Source organism: Cupressus sempervirens, chromosome 6, assembly GCF_028749045.1.
Source record: "Cupressus sempervirens isolate cs-2001-9-10 chromosome 6, ASM2874904v1, whole genome shotgun sequence".
Taxonomy (NCBI): Eukaryota; Viridiplantae; Streptophyta; class Pinopsida; order Cupressales; family Cupressaceae; genus Cupressus; species Cupressus sempervirens.
The window spans coordinates 26,026,092-26,047,443 of NC_143123.1; the positions used below are offsets into that span (position 1 = coordinate 26,026,092).

Here is a 21,352-nt window from a genome sequence, read left to right on the forward strand (position 1 = left end):
TGTAACATGAATTAATATCAACTACATAAAATTCATGATCAATATTAAAATACTTATCTCTTTATTGCCTAAATTTCCTCACAATCCATCAATAGATCTTTCGCCATCACAAAATTATAATTTAAGCAGAGTAAAATTTGAACACTAGCACATATGCTATCCCCATAGACATGAATGTCAACCATGTAAGCCTAAACGAGCATGATAGCATACTCCTTATTGATGTCAAAAAATGGAAGCTTCTTCATGGATCCTACCCTCCAAGGCTTTTCAGCTACACATTCTCATAAGAATCTCTCATTTCTTGCATCTCTTAAATTCCCATTTTTCCATTATGATTCTGGATCTTTACTAAAACTAGCTCTAATACCAAGTTAAGTTTTAGATCCAGAATACTAGAAATGCAGTATACTAAAACTCAATAACAGATAACACGAAAATTATCCTGGGAATACCCTCCACTCGAGGGTGAAAAACTTAGCCCCGCAAAAGATAAATCCTTTATTGTATGCTCAAAACAAATACAATGATATCATGCTTATGATTGATAACTCTCCATAGTCAATCAATTAGCCTTATTTTCAATTCAATCACTTTTGCTATGCATATACAGTCCATATGGTTGAGCATAGTCTACATAGCAACGGGAATCGCCATGAAATCAGCCGAATCTCCGGTTTGGCGATTCGATTCATGGTTCCCAATTTGTTTTGAACTAGTGAACCAAATCGGCAATTTGCAATTCATGCAAAAAATCGCCAAAATCACCTTTGTGAATCACAAAAAATCGGCTGCTTGAGGATGATGATGAGGCTTCAGCTAGAGCCTTGTTTTTTCATTTTGTTTACAGATATTGATAGACATACGTTTCATGGATCTTCATCTTACATACATTCTATGATTTGACTCATTATGATCCTATGATTTCTATTTACTTCAGCTACATTTACATTTTACGTGTAACGTAGTTACATATTGTAAATTTTCTGTAAATTCTGAACAATCAAGTCTAATATGAAGCCCTTTTAGTCTGCTGAAGATGGTGTTTATCAATACCAACCGATACATGCATTATCCTGTTACTCATATATAATTCTACAACTATATATTTGAATCTGCTATATTTTGTAAGAGCCAATGAATGCTAAAGGAGCAGACTTATCATTTGTTGTGTATCCTTTATCCACATTCACACCCTATTAAATATAGTAACCAAGGGGCATGTCCTTACAAAGGACATGTCCCTTCCAAAGTCGGCCTTAATTGCTCTCTTAAAATCAGCGACTTTACAAGGAGACATTTAGTTTAATACATAAACTAACCAAGATGATTAATTAGTCATAAACCATGTTGTCCAAGGGAGATGTCAATACCTATTAAGGAGAAGACAAATATATAAGGATGTAAGAAATTGGTATAGCTCTGATACCATGTAAGAATTTGCCTAAGGCAATAATTTGACACCAAGATCAAGAAGCTCAGTAGATAGCACAAGAAAGACTAATGATGATCAAATGAGAATCTCATTTAATGATCAAAATGATAATGGATATCAGATAATTAACCAAGATGATTAGTTAGTCATAAACCATGTTGTCCAAGGGAGATGTCAATACCTATTAAGGAGAAGACAAATATATAAGGATGTAAGAAATTGGTATAGCTCTGATACCATGTAAGAATTTGCCTAAGGCAATAATTTGACACCAAGATCAAAAAGCTCAGTAGATAGCACAAGAGATACTAATGATGATCAAATGAGAATCTCATTTAATGATCAAAATGATAATGGATATCAGATAATTGGACATGAGATGAATACACACTAGAAGTGCCTTGTATATAAAGACAACTAGAATGACTAGGAGTCAACAAAGAGATAAACACCACAACTAAGCACATGTCCACCAAGAGTGGATTATCCTCCATTGAGCACAGGAGTTTGTGCAATGATGAGAAGATAAGTTTACATAGGTGTATCTCATAAAGAGATGTTATAGATGCCATGTGCTATGCTCTAATAAGTTGCTAACTCCTGTGTTGTCAACAAGACAACTCATATGACTATGCATATTCCTAAGTCTCTACATGACAACTAATATAATAATGCATTATCCTAAGTAAACTTAAGTGTAATAATAATTAATTATTTACATTAACACCCCCCCTTAAGTGCAACTTAGGGGAATGCACTTACGCTCACAAAGCTAAATGCAAGATGTAATGTGGGTCCCGGCTAGTAGGCCATGTTAGGTACCCATGTACAAATGCAATGCTCTACATACAATGTTATGCAATGCAATGCAATCTCTTTGAAAACGGAGAAAGAGGGAAAATCTCATGGGAAAAACCTCTTCCAAAAAGAGAGATGAAGAAATACAAGATGCATGCAAGGATGGAGTAATCAAGACCCCCCTAGTATGACATACATCATGCATGTACAAGCATATATCCCCCATAAGAAAAAATACATGATGGTATCCCCCCATATTGAATAATCTCCTGCAAGGATGTCATGAAGATAAAAAAGTATCCAATGCCTACAAACGACATTTCTCCCTTTAGGAAGAAGATACACCAAGTATAGGTGCAAGTATACTTCCCATTGTGGATAGGAAGATGGATGAGGAATCCATAAGTAGTATGCTATATATGTTGCCTCTGAAGTCTGCTCATATGTTGACAAGTCCTTGATAAATATAGATACCACAAGCCAAGCTAGTGGATGCCCAAAAGAAGGTGGCAAACAAGGTAACATGTCCATGTATGAAAGTGAATCAAACTCCAGAGACAAGGAATCATTCTTATAGGAAGATATGGGAAGAGAAGCAATGTAGCCTCCCCTCAATGATGAATGCACACACATGAAAGAAGCTCCTTGATGACTGAAGAAGATGCAACATGAAAGCTGAATGAAGTTCCTCCTTGTAGAAAGAAGTGGTGCCATAGGTGTAGTAGAGAATGCTCCCCAACTAGTAGGAAGAATCCTCAAAAGATATAATGTCTGAGAAAACTGGAATACAATCTCCAAAGACTGATATGTCTCTTTTGAAGTAAAAGAGTCCTCCTCCAACTGCTGAAAAGAAGTGTCCACAATCATGTCAGTCTCAAAAGAAAGATCAAGTGGTTGAGGGTCAGAGTGTTCCCTCACAACAAGTGAAGAAGATTTCTCCTCAACAAAGAGAAGATGGATGTCATCAATAATGTCTCCCACATCTTCAATGTAAAACTCCACAAACAACACTACAATGTCTGGAAGGAAGTCATCCCATGAAGCTGAAATAGGAAGACATGGTGTTTCCTACTGCACTAAATCAGAAGCATCTGTGGCTAGAACTGGATCGGTAGAAGCAACAGGAGCATCAAGAGGTATGATCTCCACTGAAGTTGTAGGTATCACAACTGAAGTGACTGGAGGTAGAATGTCCTCCGATAATAAAGGGACTCGTGGATCTCCATATGCTTCCCAAAGACACATCCAAACGTCATGAGGACTACTTGTCTTACTAAGAGAAGCAAAAGATTCCTTGCTCATACTGTTATACATAAAGCGAAGAAGAAAAGAAAGATGTCCCCAATTAGTATTAAGTGAAAATATGTTCGAATATAGATAAGGAAACACTTCCTTATGTTCTCTTAGATGATCAATCATCAAAGCACTCCATTTTTTATAGTTCCTTTTTGTCAATTTGAATCTTAAACCAAAGTGACACTTTTGACATGACTCCATGAGATCAAATAATGTATGCTCCCCCAAAATGAAAAAAAATTAAAGAAACCCCCCCAAATGCATGATTTGGCACTTTATATTTAGTGCGATTACAATGGCCACTTGCCAATTTAGGGCGTAAGTGGACTGCTGATTTTGATGGTTACAACAACAAATATGAAGCTATATTGGACTCAACAAGATAAAACACAAGACCTCTCAAGGATCTAATTAATTACAAGTGCCAATAGGCCAAATGAGACCAAAATTTGGAAGTACAATGTCTACTCAAAATTACTCCAAATTGATACTCGATCTGGAAAGTAGACAAAAATCATGCGCTCTCAAGAAAAATAGCACCTGAATATGTGTCGAGATGAGCCCGAACTAAGCCTTTGAAGTTGCAAAAATCGAAATTTGCGATTTGCAGAAAAATTCAAGAACAGAGATCTCAAACATCCTGCACCAATGTGTAGATCACGAAATTCTACCCAAAAACAAAAAAAAATTGCTCAAAAAAAGGAGCCCGTATGAAGGAGATCTCGCTGTTTGAAAATCACCTTTGTAATTATTTTTCCTGAATCGCTGTTGTCACACCTCCAAAAATCAATTCTCTAGATTTCACCTCAAATGTCCGATTTTGATAAAACAAAAGTTGATTTGGGGGCTTTTTGACCTTCTGAATATGATGTCAATATCTAATTTGCACCAACAAACTCCAATCTTAACCTGCAAAAAATCTCTCCAATGGCTATACAATGAAGCTCCTGTGGCTCTGATACCATGTAAGAATTTGGTATAGCTCTGATATCATGTAAGAATTTGGTATAGCTCTGATACCATATAAGAATTTTCCTAAGGCAATAATTCAACACCACAATCAAGAAGCTCAGTAGATAGCACAAGAGAGACTAATGATGATCAAATGAGAATCTCAATAATGATCAAAATGATAATGGATATCACATAATTGGATAAGATGAATACACACTAGAAGTGCCTTGTATATAAAAGCAACTAGAATGACTAGGAGTTAGCAAGGAGATAACCATCACAACTAAGCACATGTCCACCAAGACTGGATTATCCTCCATTGAGCACAGGAGTTTGTGCAATGATGAGAGGATAAGTTTACATAGGTGTATCTCATAAAGAGATGTTGCAGACACCATGTGCTTTAATAAGTTGCTAAATCCTGTGTTGTCAACAACACAACTCATATGACTATGCATATTCCTAAGTGTCTACATGACAACTGATATGAAAATGCATTATCCTAAATAAACTTAACTAAAGTGTAATAATAATTAATTATTTACACTAACAAAGGATTTAAGAAGGGGTTTTATGCAAGAACTGTAAGATCTGTAATCAGACCAATATAATTAGAGAATTAAGACCAGTATGATTACAGAATTAACACTCCCTTTTAACTTGATAATCATACTGAGAGATAACGTATCTAGCAACATCAATTAAGATGAATAAGCATAGATTGATACTCTATATCTATCTGAATCTTCTAAGCATGTGGTATCATTGAACACATGATACAATGTCATATTACTATACCTGTGATATGATTTATCACTCATACTAGTGATAATAGTATTGCATGGAATCCAACATACAGGATAAAATCTGGAGAATGATTAAATTCTTCCTTTATCCAAGTTGTGACTCATAGGTACTGGCAAGCCTACATCACAACATGATCCTGAGTTAAGATCTACCAGTTCACAGGATAAACTCCAGAGAATGATTAAATTCTTCCTTTATCCAAGTTGTGACTCATAAGCATAGTAATGTCTGTATCACAATTTGATCTCGAACTCATCTAGATCTGACAGTAATTCTCTACTATTCAGCACATTATCTAAGAAATCATCATTTCTCATAATGTCTTTTTATACCAGTCAAACAATGTCATATTACTATACCTGTGATATGACTTATCACTTATACTAGTGATATGACTTATCACTTATACTAGTGATAACAGTATTGCATGGAATGCAACATACAGGATAAAATCCGAAGAATGATTAAATTCTTCCTTTATCCAAGTTGTGACTCATAGGTACTGGCAAGCCTACATCACAACATGATCCTGAGTTAAGATCTACCAGTTCATAGGATAAACTCCAGAGAATGATTAAATTCTTCCTTTATCCAAGTTGTGACTCATAGGCATAATAATGTCTATATCACAATTTGATCTCAAACTCATTTAGATCTGACAGTAATTCTCTATTATTTAGCACATTATCTAAGAAATCGTCATTTCTCATAATGTCTTTTTATACTAGTGTTCGTCACCTCTTAAATAATGAATACAAATGTTGGAGCCCATAATAGTCAATAGCCTGGCAATAATAATTTTAATTTTTTTTAATTCAAAATTATTAATAATTAAAGATACAAATGTATTACAATTCAACCATACCAAGTCTTTTCCTGAAGTGATCTATCTTCACGAGAGAGAGAGAGAGGTTTGGTAAAAATATCTAATGTCTAATCTGCAATGCAAATGTATTCTAATTTTACAGTATTCCTATCTACCATATCTCTTACATAATGGTAAGGAATTTCATTATGCTTGGACCTGTCATTAAAAATTGGATTCACAGAAAGCTTGATGGAATTCTGATTATCACAATGAATAATAGTAGGATTCATGGGTTGACTAAATAATTCCACAACATTCTAAGCCAAACTGCTTCCCAAGAGGTCATTGTTGCGGCAATGTATTCAGCTTTTGTGGAACTCTGTGCCACTGATGCTTGCTTTTTGCATATCCAAGATATTATCACTGAGCCTAAATTAAAACAACATCCTGAAGTGCTTTTCTTATCAGTAACACTTCCAACCCAATCTGAATTTGTGTACCCATGTAAGTCCAAGTCAACTTTCTCATACTTGAGCCCAAGATTAAGAGTGCCTTGTAAGTATCTCACGATGTGTTTAACTACAACTAGGTGAATCTCCTTTGGCTCACACGTAAACTGACTTAAGGCATTAACAGCATAGTAAATATCTGATCTTGTATTTACCAAGTACATAAGAGACCCAATCATCTGTCTGTAAAGAATAGAATATATGGAGGGTGATTCTGCAGCTGCTTCCTTAAGTTTGTGTAGATTAGTCTCTATTGAAGAAGACATAGGTCTGCAATTCCACATTCCAAATCTCTTCAAGATGTCTAATGTATACTTACCTTAATTAAGTATGATGCTGTCAGAATTCTACCATATGTCGAGTCCCAGGAAGTAATGAGGAGTCCTAAATCTTTCATCTCAAATTCTCTAATTAGATCTTTCTTGCATTGATCTATAAGATAATCATCACCTGTTATTAGTAAATCATCAACATACAGTATCAAAATTACCATATCATTTTTATCCTTTTTATAATATAGATTTGGATCAGCTTCATTCTTGGAGAATCCTAAGTTGGTGAGATACTTATCAATTCCTTCATACCATGCCCTTGGAGCCTGTTTAAGCCCATAGAGAGCTTTCTTGAGCCTGCAAACAAAAAATTTAGGGTTATGAGTTTCAAATCCTTTAGGTTGCTCCAAATATACCTCTTCTGTAATCTTTCCATTCAGAAATGTTGTTTTTAAATCCATCTGATGTACTTTCCATCCCGTCAATGCTACAATAGCTAGGACTGCTCTTACAAAGGTGTATCTGGCAACATGAGCAAAGGTTTCTTCATAATCAATTTCCTCTTTCTAAGAGAATCCCCTGGCTATGAATCTAGCTTTATATTTTTCAATGCTACCATCAGCAGCATACTTGATTTTAAATATCCACTTAAAAGAAACAACGGATTTTCCTTTAGGTCTAGGTAAGGGAGAGGGATCTTCAGAATTTAGGGCTCTTTCAAATGCAAAATCTTCTTCAAATATTAAATCCCTACTAAGTTCAATTTTTTTTTTCACTAGGTATGAAAATCTTATATGCTTTAGATGTTTCATTAAACCCGACAAAAATACCTTTCCTCCTAGAGGGTTCTAACTTAGTTCTCTTTCTTTTGGAACATGTATATATGCTGAGCACCCAAAAATCCTAAGATGACTTATATTAGGTTTAACCTTAGTGAAAACTTCTTCACAAGTTTTATATCTAAGGTAGGAGTGAGGACTTTTGTTTTGAATATAGAGTGTACTACAAGAGGCTTCTGCCTAAAGATAATATTCTAAATTTTGATCAAATATCATAGCGCTTGTTGCTTCTATAATTGTTCTATTCTTCCTTTTTGCTACCTCGTTTTGTTGGGATTTATAAGGAACAGTAGACTCCCTCTTAATTCTTGCTTCTTTACAAAACTCTTTAAACTTATCTGAAGTATATTCCCCTCCATTATCAGTCCTAAAAGTTTTAATTTTGTGTCCTGATAAGTTTTCAATTAAGTTTTTGAATTCTTTAAATTTCTTAAAGATTTCTTCTAATTCTTTACATTTTAAGAAATAAATCCAAGTTTTTCTAGAGAAATCCTCTACAAAAACTATATAGTACCAAAATGCTCCAAGAGAAGGAATAAACATAGGTCCACATAAATCTAAGTGGATTAATTCCAAAACATTGTTAGTTTTTCCAGTGCTATCATGAAATAAACTTTTGGTGTTCTTACCCAAAGCGCATCCTTTGCATATGCTTGAATGATCTTTATTCAACTTAGGTAAACTAGTTACCATCTTCTCCATAGTCGATAAGGTTTTGAAAATTTGAGGTAGTAACCTTCGGTGTCAAATTTCGTTTATATCAGCAGCTTCATAAATTAAGGTTTGAATAGGTTGACTAGGTTCTATATTTAATTTATAAAAGAATCCCTTTCTTTGACCAATCAATTTTGATTTCTTAAATGAAGAGTTTTTAGACCAGGTTATTACTTTATCGTCCATGAATGCAACATTATGTCCAACATCTTCAAGTGTTGTAACAGAGATTAGATTTCTTTTTATTCCTAATACATAGAGTACTCTTTTTGAGATGTAGAGAACTACTTGACTTCAGTTTCAATGTGCAATTCCCAATTCCTTTGACTGAATGAGTGGAATTATCACCCATGGTAACTTCGCCATCAACTTCGTTAGATATGGAGTCAAGTGATTCTTTGTAGCCTGTAATGTGTTGAGAGGATCCACTATCAATTACCCATGCTTTGCTTGATACTTCATTTGATAGTGCAGAATACAATACACGATTCTCAGGGTCATAGTTATCTTCTTTCCTATTAATGTTTCTACAGTTTACTTGCTGCTTTGTATTCTCAGGGCAACTAGATCTATAGTGTCCAAAAATTTTCACATTTGAAGCATTTTATTTTGAATAGATCTTTCTTAGGTTTTTCATTTCTTTGATTACCCTTCTTCTTCTTGAAGTGCTTCTTCTTACCTTTATAGGAATTTGTATTGAGAACATGAAGTTCTTCAACTTCAATTTTCAATCTTCTTCCTTTCTTAAGTTTCCTAAATTCTTCTTGTAGGCAATTTCCTTTAAGTCTATTAAAGTCTAGAAGATTGCCTCTAGCACTTACTCCTTGTGAGAATGTTTCCCATGAATCTAGTAACCCATCTATAGCCATAAGTGTTAGTTCCTTGTCTTCAATTATGGTCCATATACTTGTAAATCCGTCTCTTAGACTAGCCACCCTTAGGAAGTAAGAGTTCATAGATTCTCCCTTCTTTATCTGTATATGATTTAGTTGTCTTTTTAGTGCAAGGGTTCTAGTCACATTGTTAACTTCATATGTATTTAATAATGCATTCATCATATGAAATGTTGTTTGATGTTTCATTAGCATAGGTACTATTTCATTTTTCACTCCTAATATGATCTGCATGGCTTTCATGTTTCCTTTACTCCAGATAGTTTTATTAGGTTCAACATCAGGTTGCTTGGATGCTGAATCAACAAACTTTTTCACATCATTGTCTTCAAGAATCATCATCATTCTGAATTTCCAAGCAATGAAGTGTTCTTTCCCATCAAATCTGTCCTCGGGTCTGATTGTGCTCGCCATTGAAGATAGAAGGATGTTGCTAGATATTAAAGTCTGATTGTTTAATTTGCAGAGCCTAGGTTCGACTACCAGAGGTCTGATACCATGTAAATTTTCTGTAAATTATGAACAATCAAGTCTGATATGAAGCCCTTTTAGTCTACTGAAGACGGTGTTTATCAATACCAACTAATATATGCAGTATCTTGACTGATATATAATTCTGCAATTATATATTTGAATCTGCTATATCTTGTAAGAGCCAATGAATGCTTAAGGAGTAGACTTATCATTTGTTGTGTGTCCTTTATCCACATTCACACCCTATTAAATATAGTAACCAAGGGGCATGTCCTTACAAAGGACGTGTCCCTTCCAAAGTCGACATTAATTGCTCTCTTAAAATCGGTGACTTTACAAGGAGACATTTAGTTTAATACATAAACTAACCAAGATGATTAGTTAGTCATAAACCATGTTGTCCAAGGGAGAAGCTGATACCTATTAAGGAGAAGACAAATATATAAGGACTTAAGAAAGGGTTTTATGCAAGAACAGATCTGTACAATCTATAATCAGACGAGTATGATTTAAAGTTACAGAATTAACACATATGTGATGGATTTATCATTTATGTTTCATGTTTATGTGTGTTAGCTTCTATTTGATGATTTTATAGTGTGTTTAAGTTATATTCAATAAAAGGTGCATGAAATAAGTTTTCAATTGTTAAAATCTTTTAAGGGTTTTTTTAATTTGCCGATTCATGATTTGATTTGGCCTTACCAATTCCAATCCGATTCCGATTCTCGTTACTTTGTTGCAAATTTACTGATAACTCATCCTAAACCTTAACTCAGGACAGATGCTTCTGATAATTACTGTACTATTTTCATTGGGACTTTTTTATCCACAGTTATATGATTGTCCCTACTCTTATCCTAATCCTTAAGTCAAAACAAATGTTTCTTTGTAATGTCTCCATACTTTTTCACATCATATTTCAGATATCTCATTTGTCCCAAGCATCACAGCTACCATTTGCACAAATATCTCATTGTTGAGTGCTAATTCGTTTCTATCCTGTTTATGAATCTCTGACCCAATTTTCAATGTATTCCTCCTTACCATCTAGGGAGAAATTTTCAGTGAGAATAGCCATATGCAAAAGGGTTCTTTTCCGCACTAACTAAGAAGAAATTTATGACAATTGAAGTGCAATGAATAATCTTGCTCAAAGTAACCAGTGAGATAAAAAATTCAATAAACAGAATATATGATACCAAACCAAGAATACTCTGAAAAACAAAATAGTAGCGTGCACCTCCATAGTCCAAAAAGGAACATAATGAGAAATTTTACCTGTGAGTTTGCCTTGATAACAAGAATAGCTTCCACAAACTGTGTCAAAGCAAATAAACAACAACAGAGTGAATTGTTGGATGTAAAGAGAGCTCATAATTATTTGTTTAAATCAAGTTCTTAGTCTTTCAAAGAACCAACTAAAACATCTCCACCTAAGGAACATGATAGAAAATAAGCCAAATATGATTGTAAGTAAAAGGAATTCAAGTGATTCATTCTCAATACAAGTTCTTTGGTAGGATATAGCAATATATTATTGATAAATGCCAATTCTTTTCCCTGACTTCTAAATCTAAATCTAAATTAATGATATTTAAATCTCTACAAAAGTCAAATAAGCTAGAAAAAGAAATTGCAAGCATATATATTGATATCGAAAAAATAAGATGTAAATATAAGTATGCAATCCTATTTTTTCACAAGCTATTCTGTTTTCCACAATATTTCAGTGCTTGTTGCTCCAGGCATTTAATAGGTTGTAAGTAATTGATTCCATAATACATTTTTTGAGTTGATTTTGTTGTCAAGACTCTTATATTGAAAAGGTATTTGAGTTCTTTTTGTTATAGGCCATGAGAAAGAAATTATATTTATATTCAAGAATGATTAAAGTAGATCAATGACACTCAAAAATAAATCAAAAGAAAAAAGAAAAATACCACAAATTATTGGAGCTGAAGTCATTAGCAACTAAAAAAATGCAAACCCGACTTAGAAACTCAACGCAGTTAAAGCCTAATCACATTTTAAATTCCAAATACAAACAGCAATGAAGATGGAGTCCATAAAGAGAAAATGAAGATGGAGTCCATAAAGAGAAACAAGTAGAAAATGAAAGTCAAACGGGAAGATTAAGTTGTAGGTCAGCACTGCCACAAGACACATTCTCTAGTCTGTATAACCATCCACCAGCATGATATAGCCAACACAAATTCTAATGTATCCATGACATACATTACTAAGCTAAGGGGTATCATTATTGACAATCCTAGAAGGGGGTATAAGTCCTCTCCGATGTTTTTTATTGAAAAGTGTGAGTCTCCAAAAGCAATAGGGCCAAGCAACTTTGGTCAAGATAACTAAAGGAAGGTGGCTAAACAGCCTGTTGAATCTTTGTTCAAAAATAATATTTCTCTAAATCTCATAGTAGAGAGGACATACTTAGCGTGCAAATCCTTTTTACACAATTCCAAGGGCACACATCCCCAAAGATCTTAGTGACATTTAAAATCCCAACGATGGGAAGCAAGGAGAAAATATTTTGCTTGGGGCACCCCTAATTTTTCAAACTGGGGATGTCCTTGGTGACAACATCTATTTTTTGGCATACTACAGTCCTCATCCCCAGTACAATTGATGGACATCTTGCTTATAAAAACTATAATAGTTCCCCAAATCTCATATAGATTGGGCATCTAAAACTAGAGTGCTCCTGATTTTTTATGTGTTGTACAAGGAAGTGTAGTCAGGGCCTACTTGATTTCCCACCAAAGCCTAGAAGGACAAGGATGAAACATCCCACCACACACTCCTATAGCTCCAATTTCATTTTTATTGCACCAAAGGTCTCTAATTTGTTTTAGTGCGGCTGTCTCAAAAGACATCACCCATTTTTAGGTACATTGGGAGAATCCCCAATACACCCAAGGGACGTAAGCAACAATATCAGGGACACACCTATAATGACCAAAACTAGTTGGCATCTGCATTTGACAATGATACAAGGGCATGTCTATGCAATTACAATGCATAGGAACATCTTCATTCGATAAGGATGCTCAAGGCCATCCCCACTACAGAAAACGACATCAAACATTGGAAATGAAATGAAATGAAAGGTTTTAATGATGTCCACGAGACCACTGGTCTAAGGGACCAAAAGGACAGCTAAGCAGCCTGCTGAATTTTCTCCAAGTTGTTCCTTTTGTTGTGGATCTGTATTAGAAAATTAGTTGTATTGTGTAACCTTGCCTCCTCGAAAAGTTCCTTCATGTAGCTCACCTATAAGCTGTCCTTGTACTTGTTGCAAATATCTACGTAAGTAACACACTACTTGACAATGTTTATCTTGGATAGAAGGGCAATGTTTATCCCTATACGCGCCCAATGTGTCCCTTTGTCACTCTCCTAATGATTTATTAAAAAATGTGAAGAATCAAGAAAACAAGACATCCCTCAATAATATTGAATATGGAAGGGCCTCTCCTGATGGCCTGATAAAGCCCAAAAACTTTAAAGAATTTTATCTTAAACATTAACAGCATAAAAAGGAATCCCACCAAAGCCCATCACCCTACAAGATCCCTAACCCCATTTCAATGTGTTCACCAACAAGAAAAAGAGAAGAAGACAGAGGCGAAAAATGGGAGAAAGAGAATGACAAATGGGCTCTTCAAATTAGCATTCACTAACAGTCCACCGTTTCTTATTTGATTTAATTTTCCAAGCCATTTAGCATTTTGTTTAGTGAATATAAAAGTGTTTATGGATTCAAGATTGTTCAACAACAACACATTCACATTGTGATAGATGATTGAACAAATCTTATTCAACACACTGTATCAGTGGACAATGAATTGTAGACCTATATGAAATTTTCTTTAGGTTTTAAATGAGAACGAATTGATGTTTTTTGTTTTTGCACTTGACCTAACTCTTTTATTTCACTTTAGTTTTTCTAACACTTGAGATGGGTTCAAAAAGAAATTCCCATTTGAAAAAAGGATTTTAAATGCTCTTCTGTTTTGCTTGCACTGTCTGTTTGAAAGAATTCACTGTTATATTAATAAAAGGTACACAAAAGATCAACCCTAGGATCTGATCATAAAGTTTGGAGAAGCACCAGGATCGAAACAAGGGCTGCATATATACCTGCATAAATGTTCATTGAGCAAAAAATATAGAGAAAAATTAGGACATAGTACAATAAGGGACAGTTTGAAACTATTTTAACAGAGAATAATAATAAAAGGATTAACATTGTAGACAATAGTGATTTAATCTCCTACTTATCAATAGTGATTTAATCAAGACATTTCATCAAAGGAACACACAGAAGCCTTCTTAAGAAAACGTTTTAAGGGGTCAATTTTTGGTTCATGAAGAGCTCTACTTGGGCAGAGAAACTGGTTTGTTTTGTTTGCATTTTAAATGGGCTAAGAGAGTTCTTTTTTCTAGTTTGATTGCTATATATTTTTGTTTATATCTCCACTGAGAAAAAAGAATCAATAATTTGATTTGGGAGTTAAATATTGTTTGCTAGCATTCTTATAATCATCACAGATCTTAAATTTATTTGTAAATCAACAAAAATGAGCGTAGAAACAAACACATATAGAGTACACAATTCACACAAAAGTAAACTTATCTTGGCAAGACCTTTTGAAGAAAAAACCCAGCATCAAATCACTACCACTCACTACATTACCATTAAATAAGATATAATAAGAAATCTGAATAAGGTGTCTCCACTTTCTCCTCCAGCTCTAGCAGAATTTTGGTAGCATCTCCTGTCATGTCCCCCATTTGATTACTACGCCAGAATATGAATACTAGTAAGCGAGCTTCTAAAGTGACTAAGTCTATATCCATGATCGATATTAAAGGCTAATCGAAATATAATCACCAGTCCACACAGAGAAGAATGTTCAGACACGATGGCTCTCAAAGATATAAAGGCAGAAGACTGCACTTGTTCTTAATTTCAAACATGAGAAAGAATTCAATCTGCTGACGAAGAAATACAAATGCCGCTATAGGATTATCATAGTGATGTGCAGATCTGTGAATCAAATTAACCAAACACTGTCGGGTTTCACAACGCAGGATAGAATCCATCACGAGTCCAATGAAGACATTCAACAAAAAGGTTGAACAGAATTGGAGACTCGATTAATAAGAACAGCGCATAATTTCAATGATCTAGTGAATCGTTATGATGCAAGCACAATAAGTAATGATTATTAAATATCCACATCAAGTATAGAATATCATATAACCACTGTTTGATACTTGGAAAGGCACAATTTTAATCAGGCATCGATTAAGAAATTTGTTAAGTCTTCCCTAGTGGTGAAAACAGTTAAGTCAAACGAATTATACTTAAAAACAATGTTGTTATGTGGCATAATGACTTTAGACAGGTCACAACTCTTCGGTAAAAGGATATTCCAAGAGTTGTGACCCATCAAACATCAACAGTATAAGAAGGGATTCCTAACCATTCATTCAATCATGGGAAGGAATGAGGAATAGCTATATTTGATGCTCTTCATAAGGAAGAGGCAAAAAGAGAATCATATATATTGCTGGCAATCGTCCATTAGTTTATACTGATTACGGACTATTATATCTCAATCCTACCAGGGATAAAGAGACATTAGATGGTCAAATGTGTGTGTGTGTGTTAATAATAATGAAATCAGAATTACATATCAGTTATGTTGTATTTTATGCGTACATATATATTCGTAATACATGAGATAATAATATATACATAGCCTTTCCTTAATCACTTGCTAATACTGATAAGGGGATGGGATGGTTTTGTCAAGGAGGGATTGAGTAAAACCTCGCAATGTAGGAGGAAAGTCCCAAGATGGTTAAGGACATGCATTTCCAATGCCTTGAGGGAAAAGGTCCCAAGATGGGTATGAACATGCATTCCCAATGCCTTGAGGGATCATACTTGTAAATTAGTGTCCACATGCCCTAAGGACAAGTAAATCCCCATCCTTCTTAAAGTTATCAATTAAGGAATTAGGGCCTAAGTATGCATAATAAATCAGTGATTGTTTCCTAATTTAATCTGATTTTAATGCATAGTGATGTTTGTTAATCTTTGGAAATTGGCAACCTTGTAGTAGGGAATGTTACAAATTGTTGTACTGAAGCACAATCCAAACCCTACTTGGGAATTTTAGGGTAAACGAAGTAAAGTTCCAATTGGGGATATTACATCTCCTTACTCCAAAAGAAACTTATATAAAACAACTACCCCATGCCTCTTATAATTTACTTGTAGAGTAGCACGATATATGAAACTACATATGGTACTTAAAATAAGAATCTAAAACCATGAATTCACATCCCCCAAGACCACCTAAGAGCAACTTTTCACCTACCTTTTCACCTTCTAAGGTCAAATAGGTCTACCTAGCAAGGTGCCCAATTCATGACTTCGTAATCTATCTTGAAGTCGTCTTCTTTTAATGTTCAATTAAATATACTGTAAGTTTGGAAGGCATAGCCACCACATAATAGTCCATTTCATTTCCAGCTTTGCATGCAGTACATTAATGACCCAACCACCTGTATGTGCTCACCTTACCCACATCAAGCTCCAGGTGATCAATAAGTGCAAGGGTTTGAATCTGCAAACTAAGAATTCAATCACCATATGCTCTCACATTGCCCAGATTGTGATATGGATTATTAAAAAGTGTGAGGATTGATGCAATTCATCAAATAGTTATGAAAATCTCAAAACAAAATTACGAACATTACAGTGGTAATTTTATCAACTCGTGATTCATAGCAAGAAATCAAAACAGAATTTCTATAGAACCTCTTATCAATTTGGTAAAACAAATGATAGATATAAATGAACAAATTCATATAAATGGCGAGGATAGTAGAAGAATTCAACAAAAACCAAAGAAAATATGTTTGGAAAAACAAGAGAGAATGAAAACAGAAGCACAATAGACTGCAAATTATTCTACCATGCAAGTTAAAGGTAAGTATCTTCTATCAGAAGAAGAAATTTTATCGGCTTCTAATACTACTTGCCAACGAAATATGTGTCTTAAAGGAGTCAAGAAGGAACGGACTTTAATTGTCAAATGCAAAGAGTCCAAAACAGGAAAAGATGTTCCAATACAAGAACTCCCTATCAATCCTCAAATGATTGAGTCACAAGCTTATAAGATCGATACTTGGAATAACCATATTGATAGGCCTATGTTAGAGAATGTCATAAGTTCCAAAGCTGGTGGTATTAATGCAAGTCTTTCTAGAACATACAGGTAACAACAGGAGGACGGTTCGATCATCCCTATGATTCCAAATTAGAAATTGAAGTCCAGAAAGCAGCAAAAGGCCTCAACCCTATGGATGTCCCATATATTTCAATTCAAGCTACCTGATAAAGGATTGAGCTGGACTAATAAACGTAATAGGAGTTTGATTGTGGTACCCCAGCTTCTAATCCTGGGATGCATGGTAAAGGCTAGAAATTAGAGAAAAGGCAAAATGTATAGCATATATTGTCCGATGGGTTTTAAATTGAAAGGTATAGTGCCAATTAGACTTTTCTGACAAGGTCGCCAAAATTTGGATGTCTAAATTATGTGATAAACCATGTCTGCAGTAAAAATTAAAAATATTGGCATTGGCCATTCTGATTTCAGTGAAATTTTTAGAAATAGATTCCACAACTGACCTGCTGTGATAAATCTTCTGCAGTTCGAGGCTTCAAACTGACTCTCACGTGAGGGGGTAATTCCTCTAAAACGTTGCAATCTGGACCATAAACTGATTTCACCGCCTCAATTTCTTGCAGTATTTCCTCCTCCATCGCTCTGATGAAGAAAAACAAAAATTCTGCCCCGTGATTAATTAAAAAAGGAAAAACAAAAAGGAGGACACTACGGACGCATTTATAATTGGTGATGATAATTTTTTTGAAATTTATGATCTCATTTGATAGTGTGCAATGGAAAATTTAGGGCTCTATTTGCTAGCCCGTGGCTATACAGCCACGAAAATGCACTTCCTTTACATTGCTTTTTCTAACATTTTAAAAAATTGACCAAGTCCTCTCCTTCGTAAGGAAGTGCATTTTCGTGGCTGTATAGACGTTGCCTATTTATTATTTTATTGTTGTTCCCAATGCCATTGAGAACCCTCTCAACAATATGTAGAGAAGGATGTATTCTTAAGAACAATACGTAGAGAAGGATGTATTCTTAAGAATAATACGAACAGTCGTATGTTGATATCATAGTATACGATTTTTTCCCATTGTTTTTTCAAATATGCTATTTTAATAAACAAACACACAAGAAGAGGCACTTGCATAATGTTATTATCAAAATGTTTTATCAACAACAATTTGGAGTTCGTGATTTTATAATAGAATTTAAGTTTACTATTTAACAAAATTTATAAAATATTACTTAAATAAATAAAATTGTAATAATAAGAATGGTCTATTTCTTATAAGCAATTGAGAATAGTAAGAATGATTAAAGTTTAGATGGCAAACACATTCACGTGATATCGATGTTGGCATGAGTGTTTACGATTGATGGCGAAAACAAGTTATGAAGGTGTCTCAAAACCCTTTACAATCTCTTAAAAGATAGATTTTTACCATTACTGTTGATACAATAGCTACCCAAAGGACAGGTAACATAACCAAAAGACCAGACAACCAAATTTGTTGAAACACAACACTAACAACCATAACAAAAACTAACATAGACCAGCACAAGTCAAAACCAAACAATTAGAAACCGAGCTAAATCAACTGCATCAGAAGGATTTCAATCTACTTTGCTAAGTTCTTGAGCCTTTGAAAAGATTCAGTGAGATCAATTTGCTCCTTTGGCTTCTCCTTAGCCTCAATCTTGTTTATCTTCCTCAAACTTCATCTACTTCTATTACTAGGACCAACACTAAGGCCATAAGAGGTGCTTGCTTCATTATCCACATTTATCACCACTTTTTCCTTCTGGTTTTCCAATAGGGCATGCAAACCTTTGAGATTAATAGTAGAAGCTCTAATCCCTTCATGATTGTGAAGGAGGATGGTTCTCAAGATTGCTTCATTCTTTTCCATTTAATCATTCATCTGTTGCATACGGATCTCAAAAATAGAGTAATGTTTATTTTCAGCAACAGTATCACAATCCTTGATGTTGGTACCCTTTTGGTAATTTTCCATTTTCACATGAATCTCTCGCAGACCATTGTTGAGCTTTTTTATCTCCTCCATCATCCACTTTTCAATCCTAAAGGAATATGTGTGTCTTACCTTCGCAATCTAGAGAATTCACATTGTGTTGTCCGTGTTGTCTTTGAAATCCTTGAGTCCATGTTGAAAGAAGAATCATTCCTACCATTATAATATACTTTAGCATTGGGAGAAAAGGCACAATCCTCCTTCAACCCAAAGTGGGAATGAACAAAGATTTATCTTTCCTTTAACGAATTAATATTATCACCACCAATGGTATGCTAGTTTGAAACCCTATCATCATTCACCCTCTCCTCATTTTCCCCAGTCCTCACATTATCCCTCTTTTCCCAAATTTTGTGCAAAATAGAGACTATCATTTCTTTTTGATTTTCCTCCACATTAATTTCTACCTCTAGATTTTTTTTTTCTTCTTCATCATTTTTGGCTTCCTCATCTTCATCAACATCCCCCTCTTCATCTACTTCCTCCTCCTTTTCAGAGTCCTCGGAGTTATCATTGTCATTAGAGTTATTACTCTCCATGTAATCCTCAGTATCAGAATCCTTAGCCTTCTTTTTGTCTATTTTCTTATTTTTCTAGCTTTCCTCTTTAGAATTTGATGAAGAGTCATCTAAAGAAACATCTTTCTCCTCTAAGTCACATTCTTCCTCTTCAATGTCATCCAGAGGTCTTTGATCTCACTTTCTATTCTTTTGGGACACATTAGTCTCTTTCTTTTGGTCTTTTGGACTCAAGATCTTCCCCAATTTATGTGTTTCACAATAATAAAAAATAAGCTTCATCAAACCCTTGTGTAAAACATGCTTGGAGGATCCTTGCAACGCTTACTAAGGATGTTAACCAAAGAGCTATGTAGATAGAAAGGAATAGATTTTTTCGTATTGTACCTAAAATGATTTAGAACCACAAAAAGAAAGTTGTGAGCTCTGTTGAATCTACTCTAGGAGCTACAGTGATGTACTTCATAATAGCTTTCATAACCTTCCTCCCCTTAGACTTAATTTGATTCATCTCATAACGACTTACTCTCTTTTAAACCAATTTCAAACTTTCTTTCTTTCTCTTAGGGTCCATTTGATTCATGGAATTTAAAAAATTGGGATTTCTACGAACCTTGGTTTTGCAAATCTTCATTCCGATTTTTGAAATTTTACTTGAACCATTTATTTCACTCGAAAGATGAATGTGAAGACACATTTTTATGTCTAAGCTTGGAGTTGAAGGCAAATTTCAAAAAGTAGTCCAATCTATTGTTTTACACTCCTTAAAAACATAACCAAGTTTTGATTTTAATTCCTACTTGCTACTAGGAAGTTGGAAAACTTGGTTTTGAGGCAAAATTGGAAGTCCGATATGCTAATTCCATTTTCTCAATTTTGAAACAAACACAAAAAAATTCAAATCCGGATTTTGAAAAAGCCAATTCCTGTCATCTCCCATGAACCAAACGGACCCTTAGGGAATTTTATAACCTCTTCCTTAGAAAATTTAACATATTTGAAAAACTTCTTACCAATGTTTGGAATGCCAATGACTTTCGAGATCAAGTCCACAGTTAACTCAACTTTTTTGTTATGCAAAATCACTTTCCCATTACTCCAACTATAAATAAAGGCTCGTGTGATTTCCTAGTCGGAACCATTCAACTTCTCAAGGTAAGTTGTTATGTCATCCTTCTCCAGGGTTTTCCACATTTTCTTCTTACTTTACCCCTCACAAGTGCTTGGCTCAACATAATTTAGGTCTCCACCCATTTTTACAGAAAGTTTATTGCTTGCAAATTTTGAAGAAATAATGTGCAATTTCATAGAGATATGAACCCATAAAGCATGGGAAATAATTACCACATTCATGAGTAGATATATTTCGATCACATGTGTACTCAAAATCATCAAGTTACCCTTATATTTCATTTCCATCAATACTAGTAATGAAACCTGCTCCGAAGTTGATCTTTTTTTGATTAATAGTATTGATTAAATCATCACTCATGTTAGTAGTACCTTGTCAATTAACAATTTCATCACTTACAGTTCCTATGTTGGCCACATTATTCACAAAAAAGTTTGTTTCCTTAAAGTCATGGGTTATATGGAAATTACTAAACTTTGAGCTAAGACTTTTATTTTTTCAATTATGTGTTTGATAGCTTGCGAAGCTTGATTTTCACCTTTAATACACTTGACCACATTTTTTGAGTCTCCAACCATCCAAACATTTTTTCAACCCATCATTTTAGCTATTTGAATAGTGTGAAGAGTGACTATGGCTTTTGCAATGTGGAA

At 34.4% G+C, this 21,352-nt stretch overlaps 1 protein-coding gene across 2 annotated transcripts in view; it reads right to left on the reverse strand.

Moving 5' to 3' along the window:
* Positions 1-17,794, reverse strand: part of LOC149550901 (uncharacterized) — a 103,285-nt gene extending 85,491 nt beyond the window's left edge. Inside the window, exons 1-2 of one of the 2 annotated variants that reach the window (XR_016352633.1) lie at positions 17,526-17,794; positions 11,081-11,119 (exon numbers count right to left, since the gene is read on the reverse strand). Coding sequence is in view for 1 of the 2 variants with exons in the window: in XM_089786474.1 (XP_089642600.1) it covers positions 11,081-11,119; positions 17,526-17,660 (174 nt within the window). In the remaining variant the exon portion in view is untranslated. The remainder of the gene's footprint in view (positions 1-11,080; positions 11,120-17,525) is intronic. The other variant, XM_089786474.1, reaches the window with a different exon arrangement.
* Between the last annotated feature and the right edge of the window lie 3,558 nt (positions 17,795-21,352).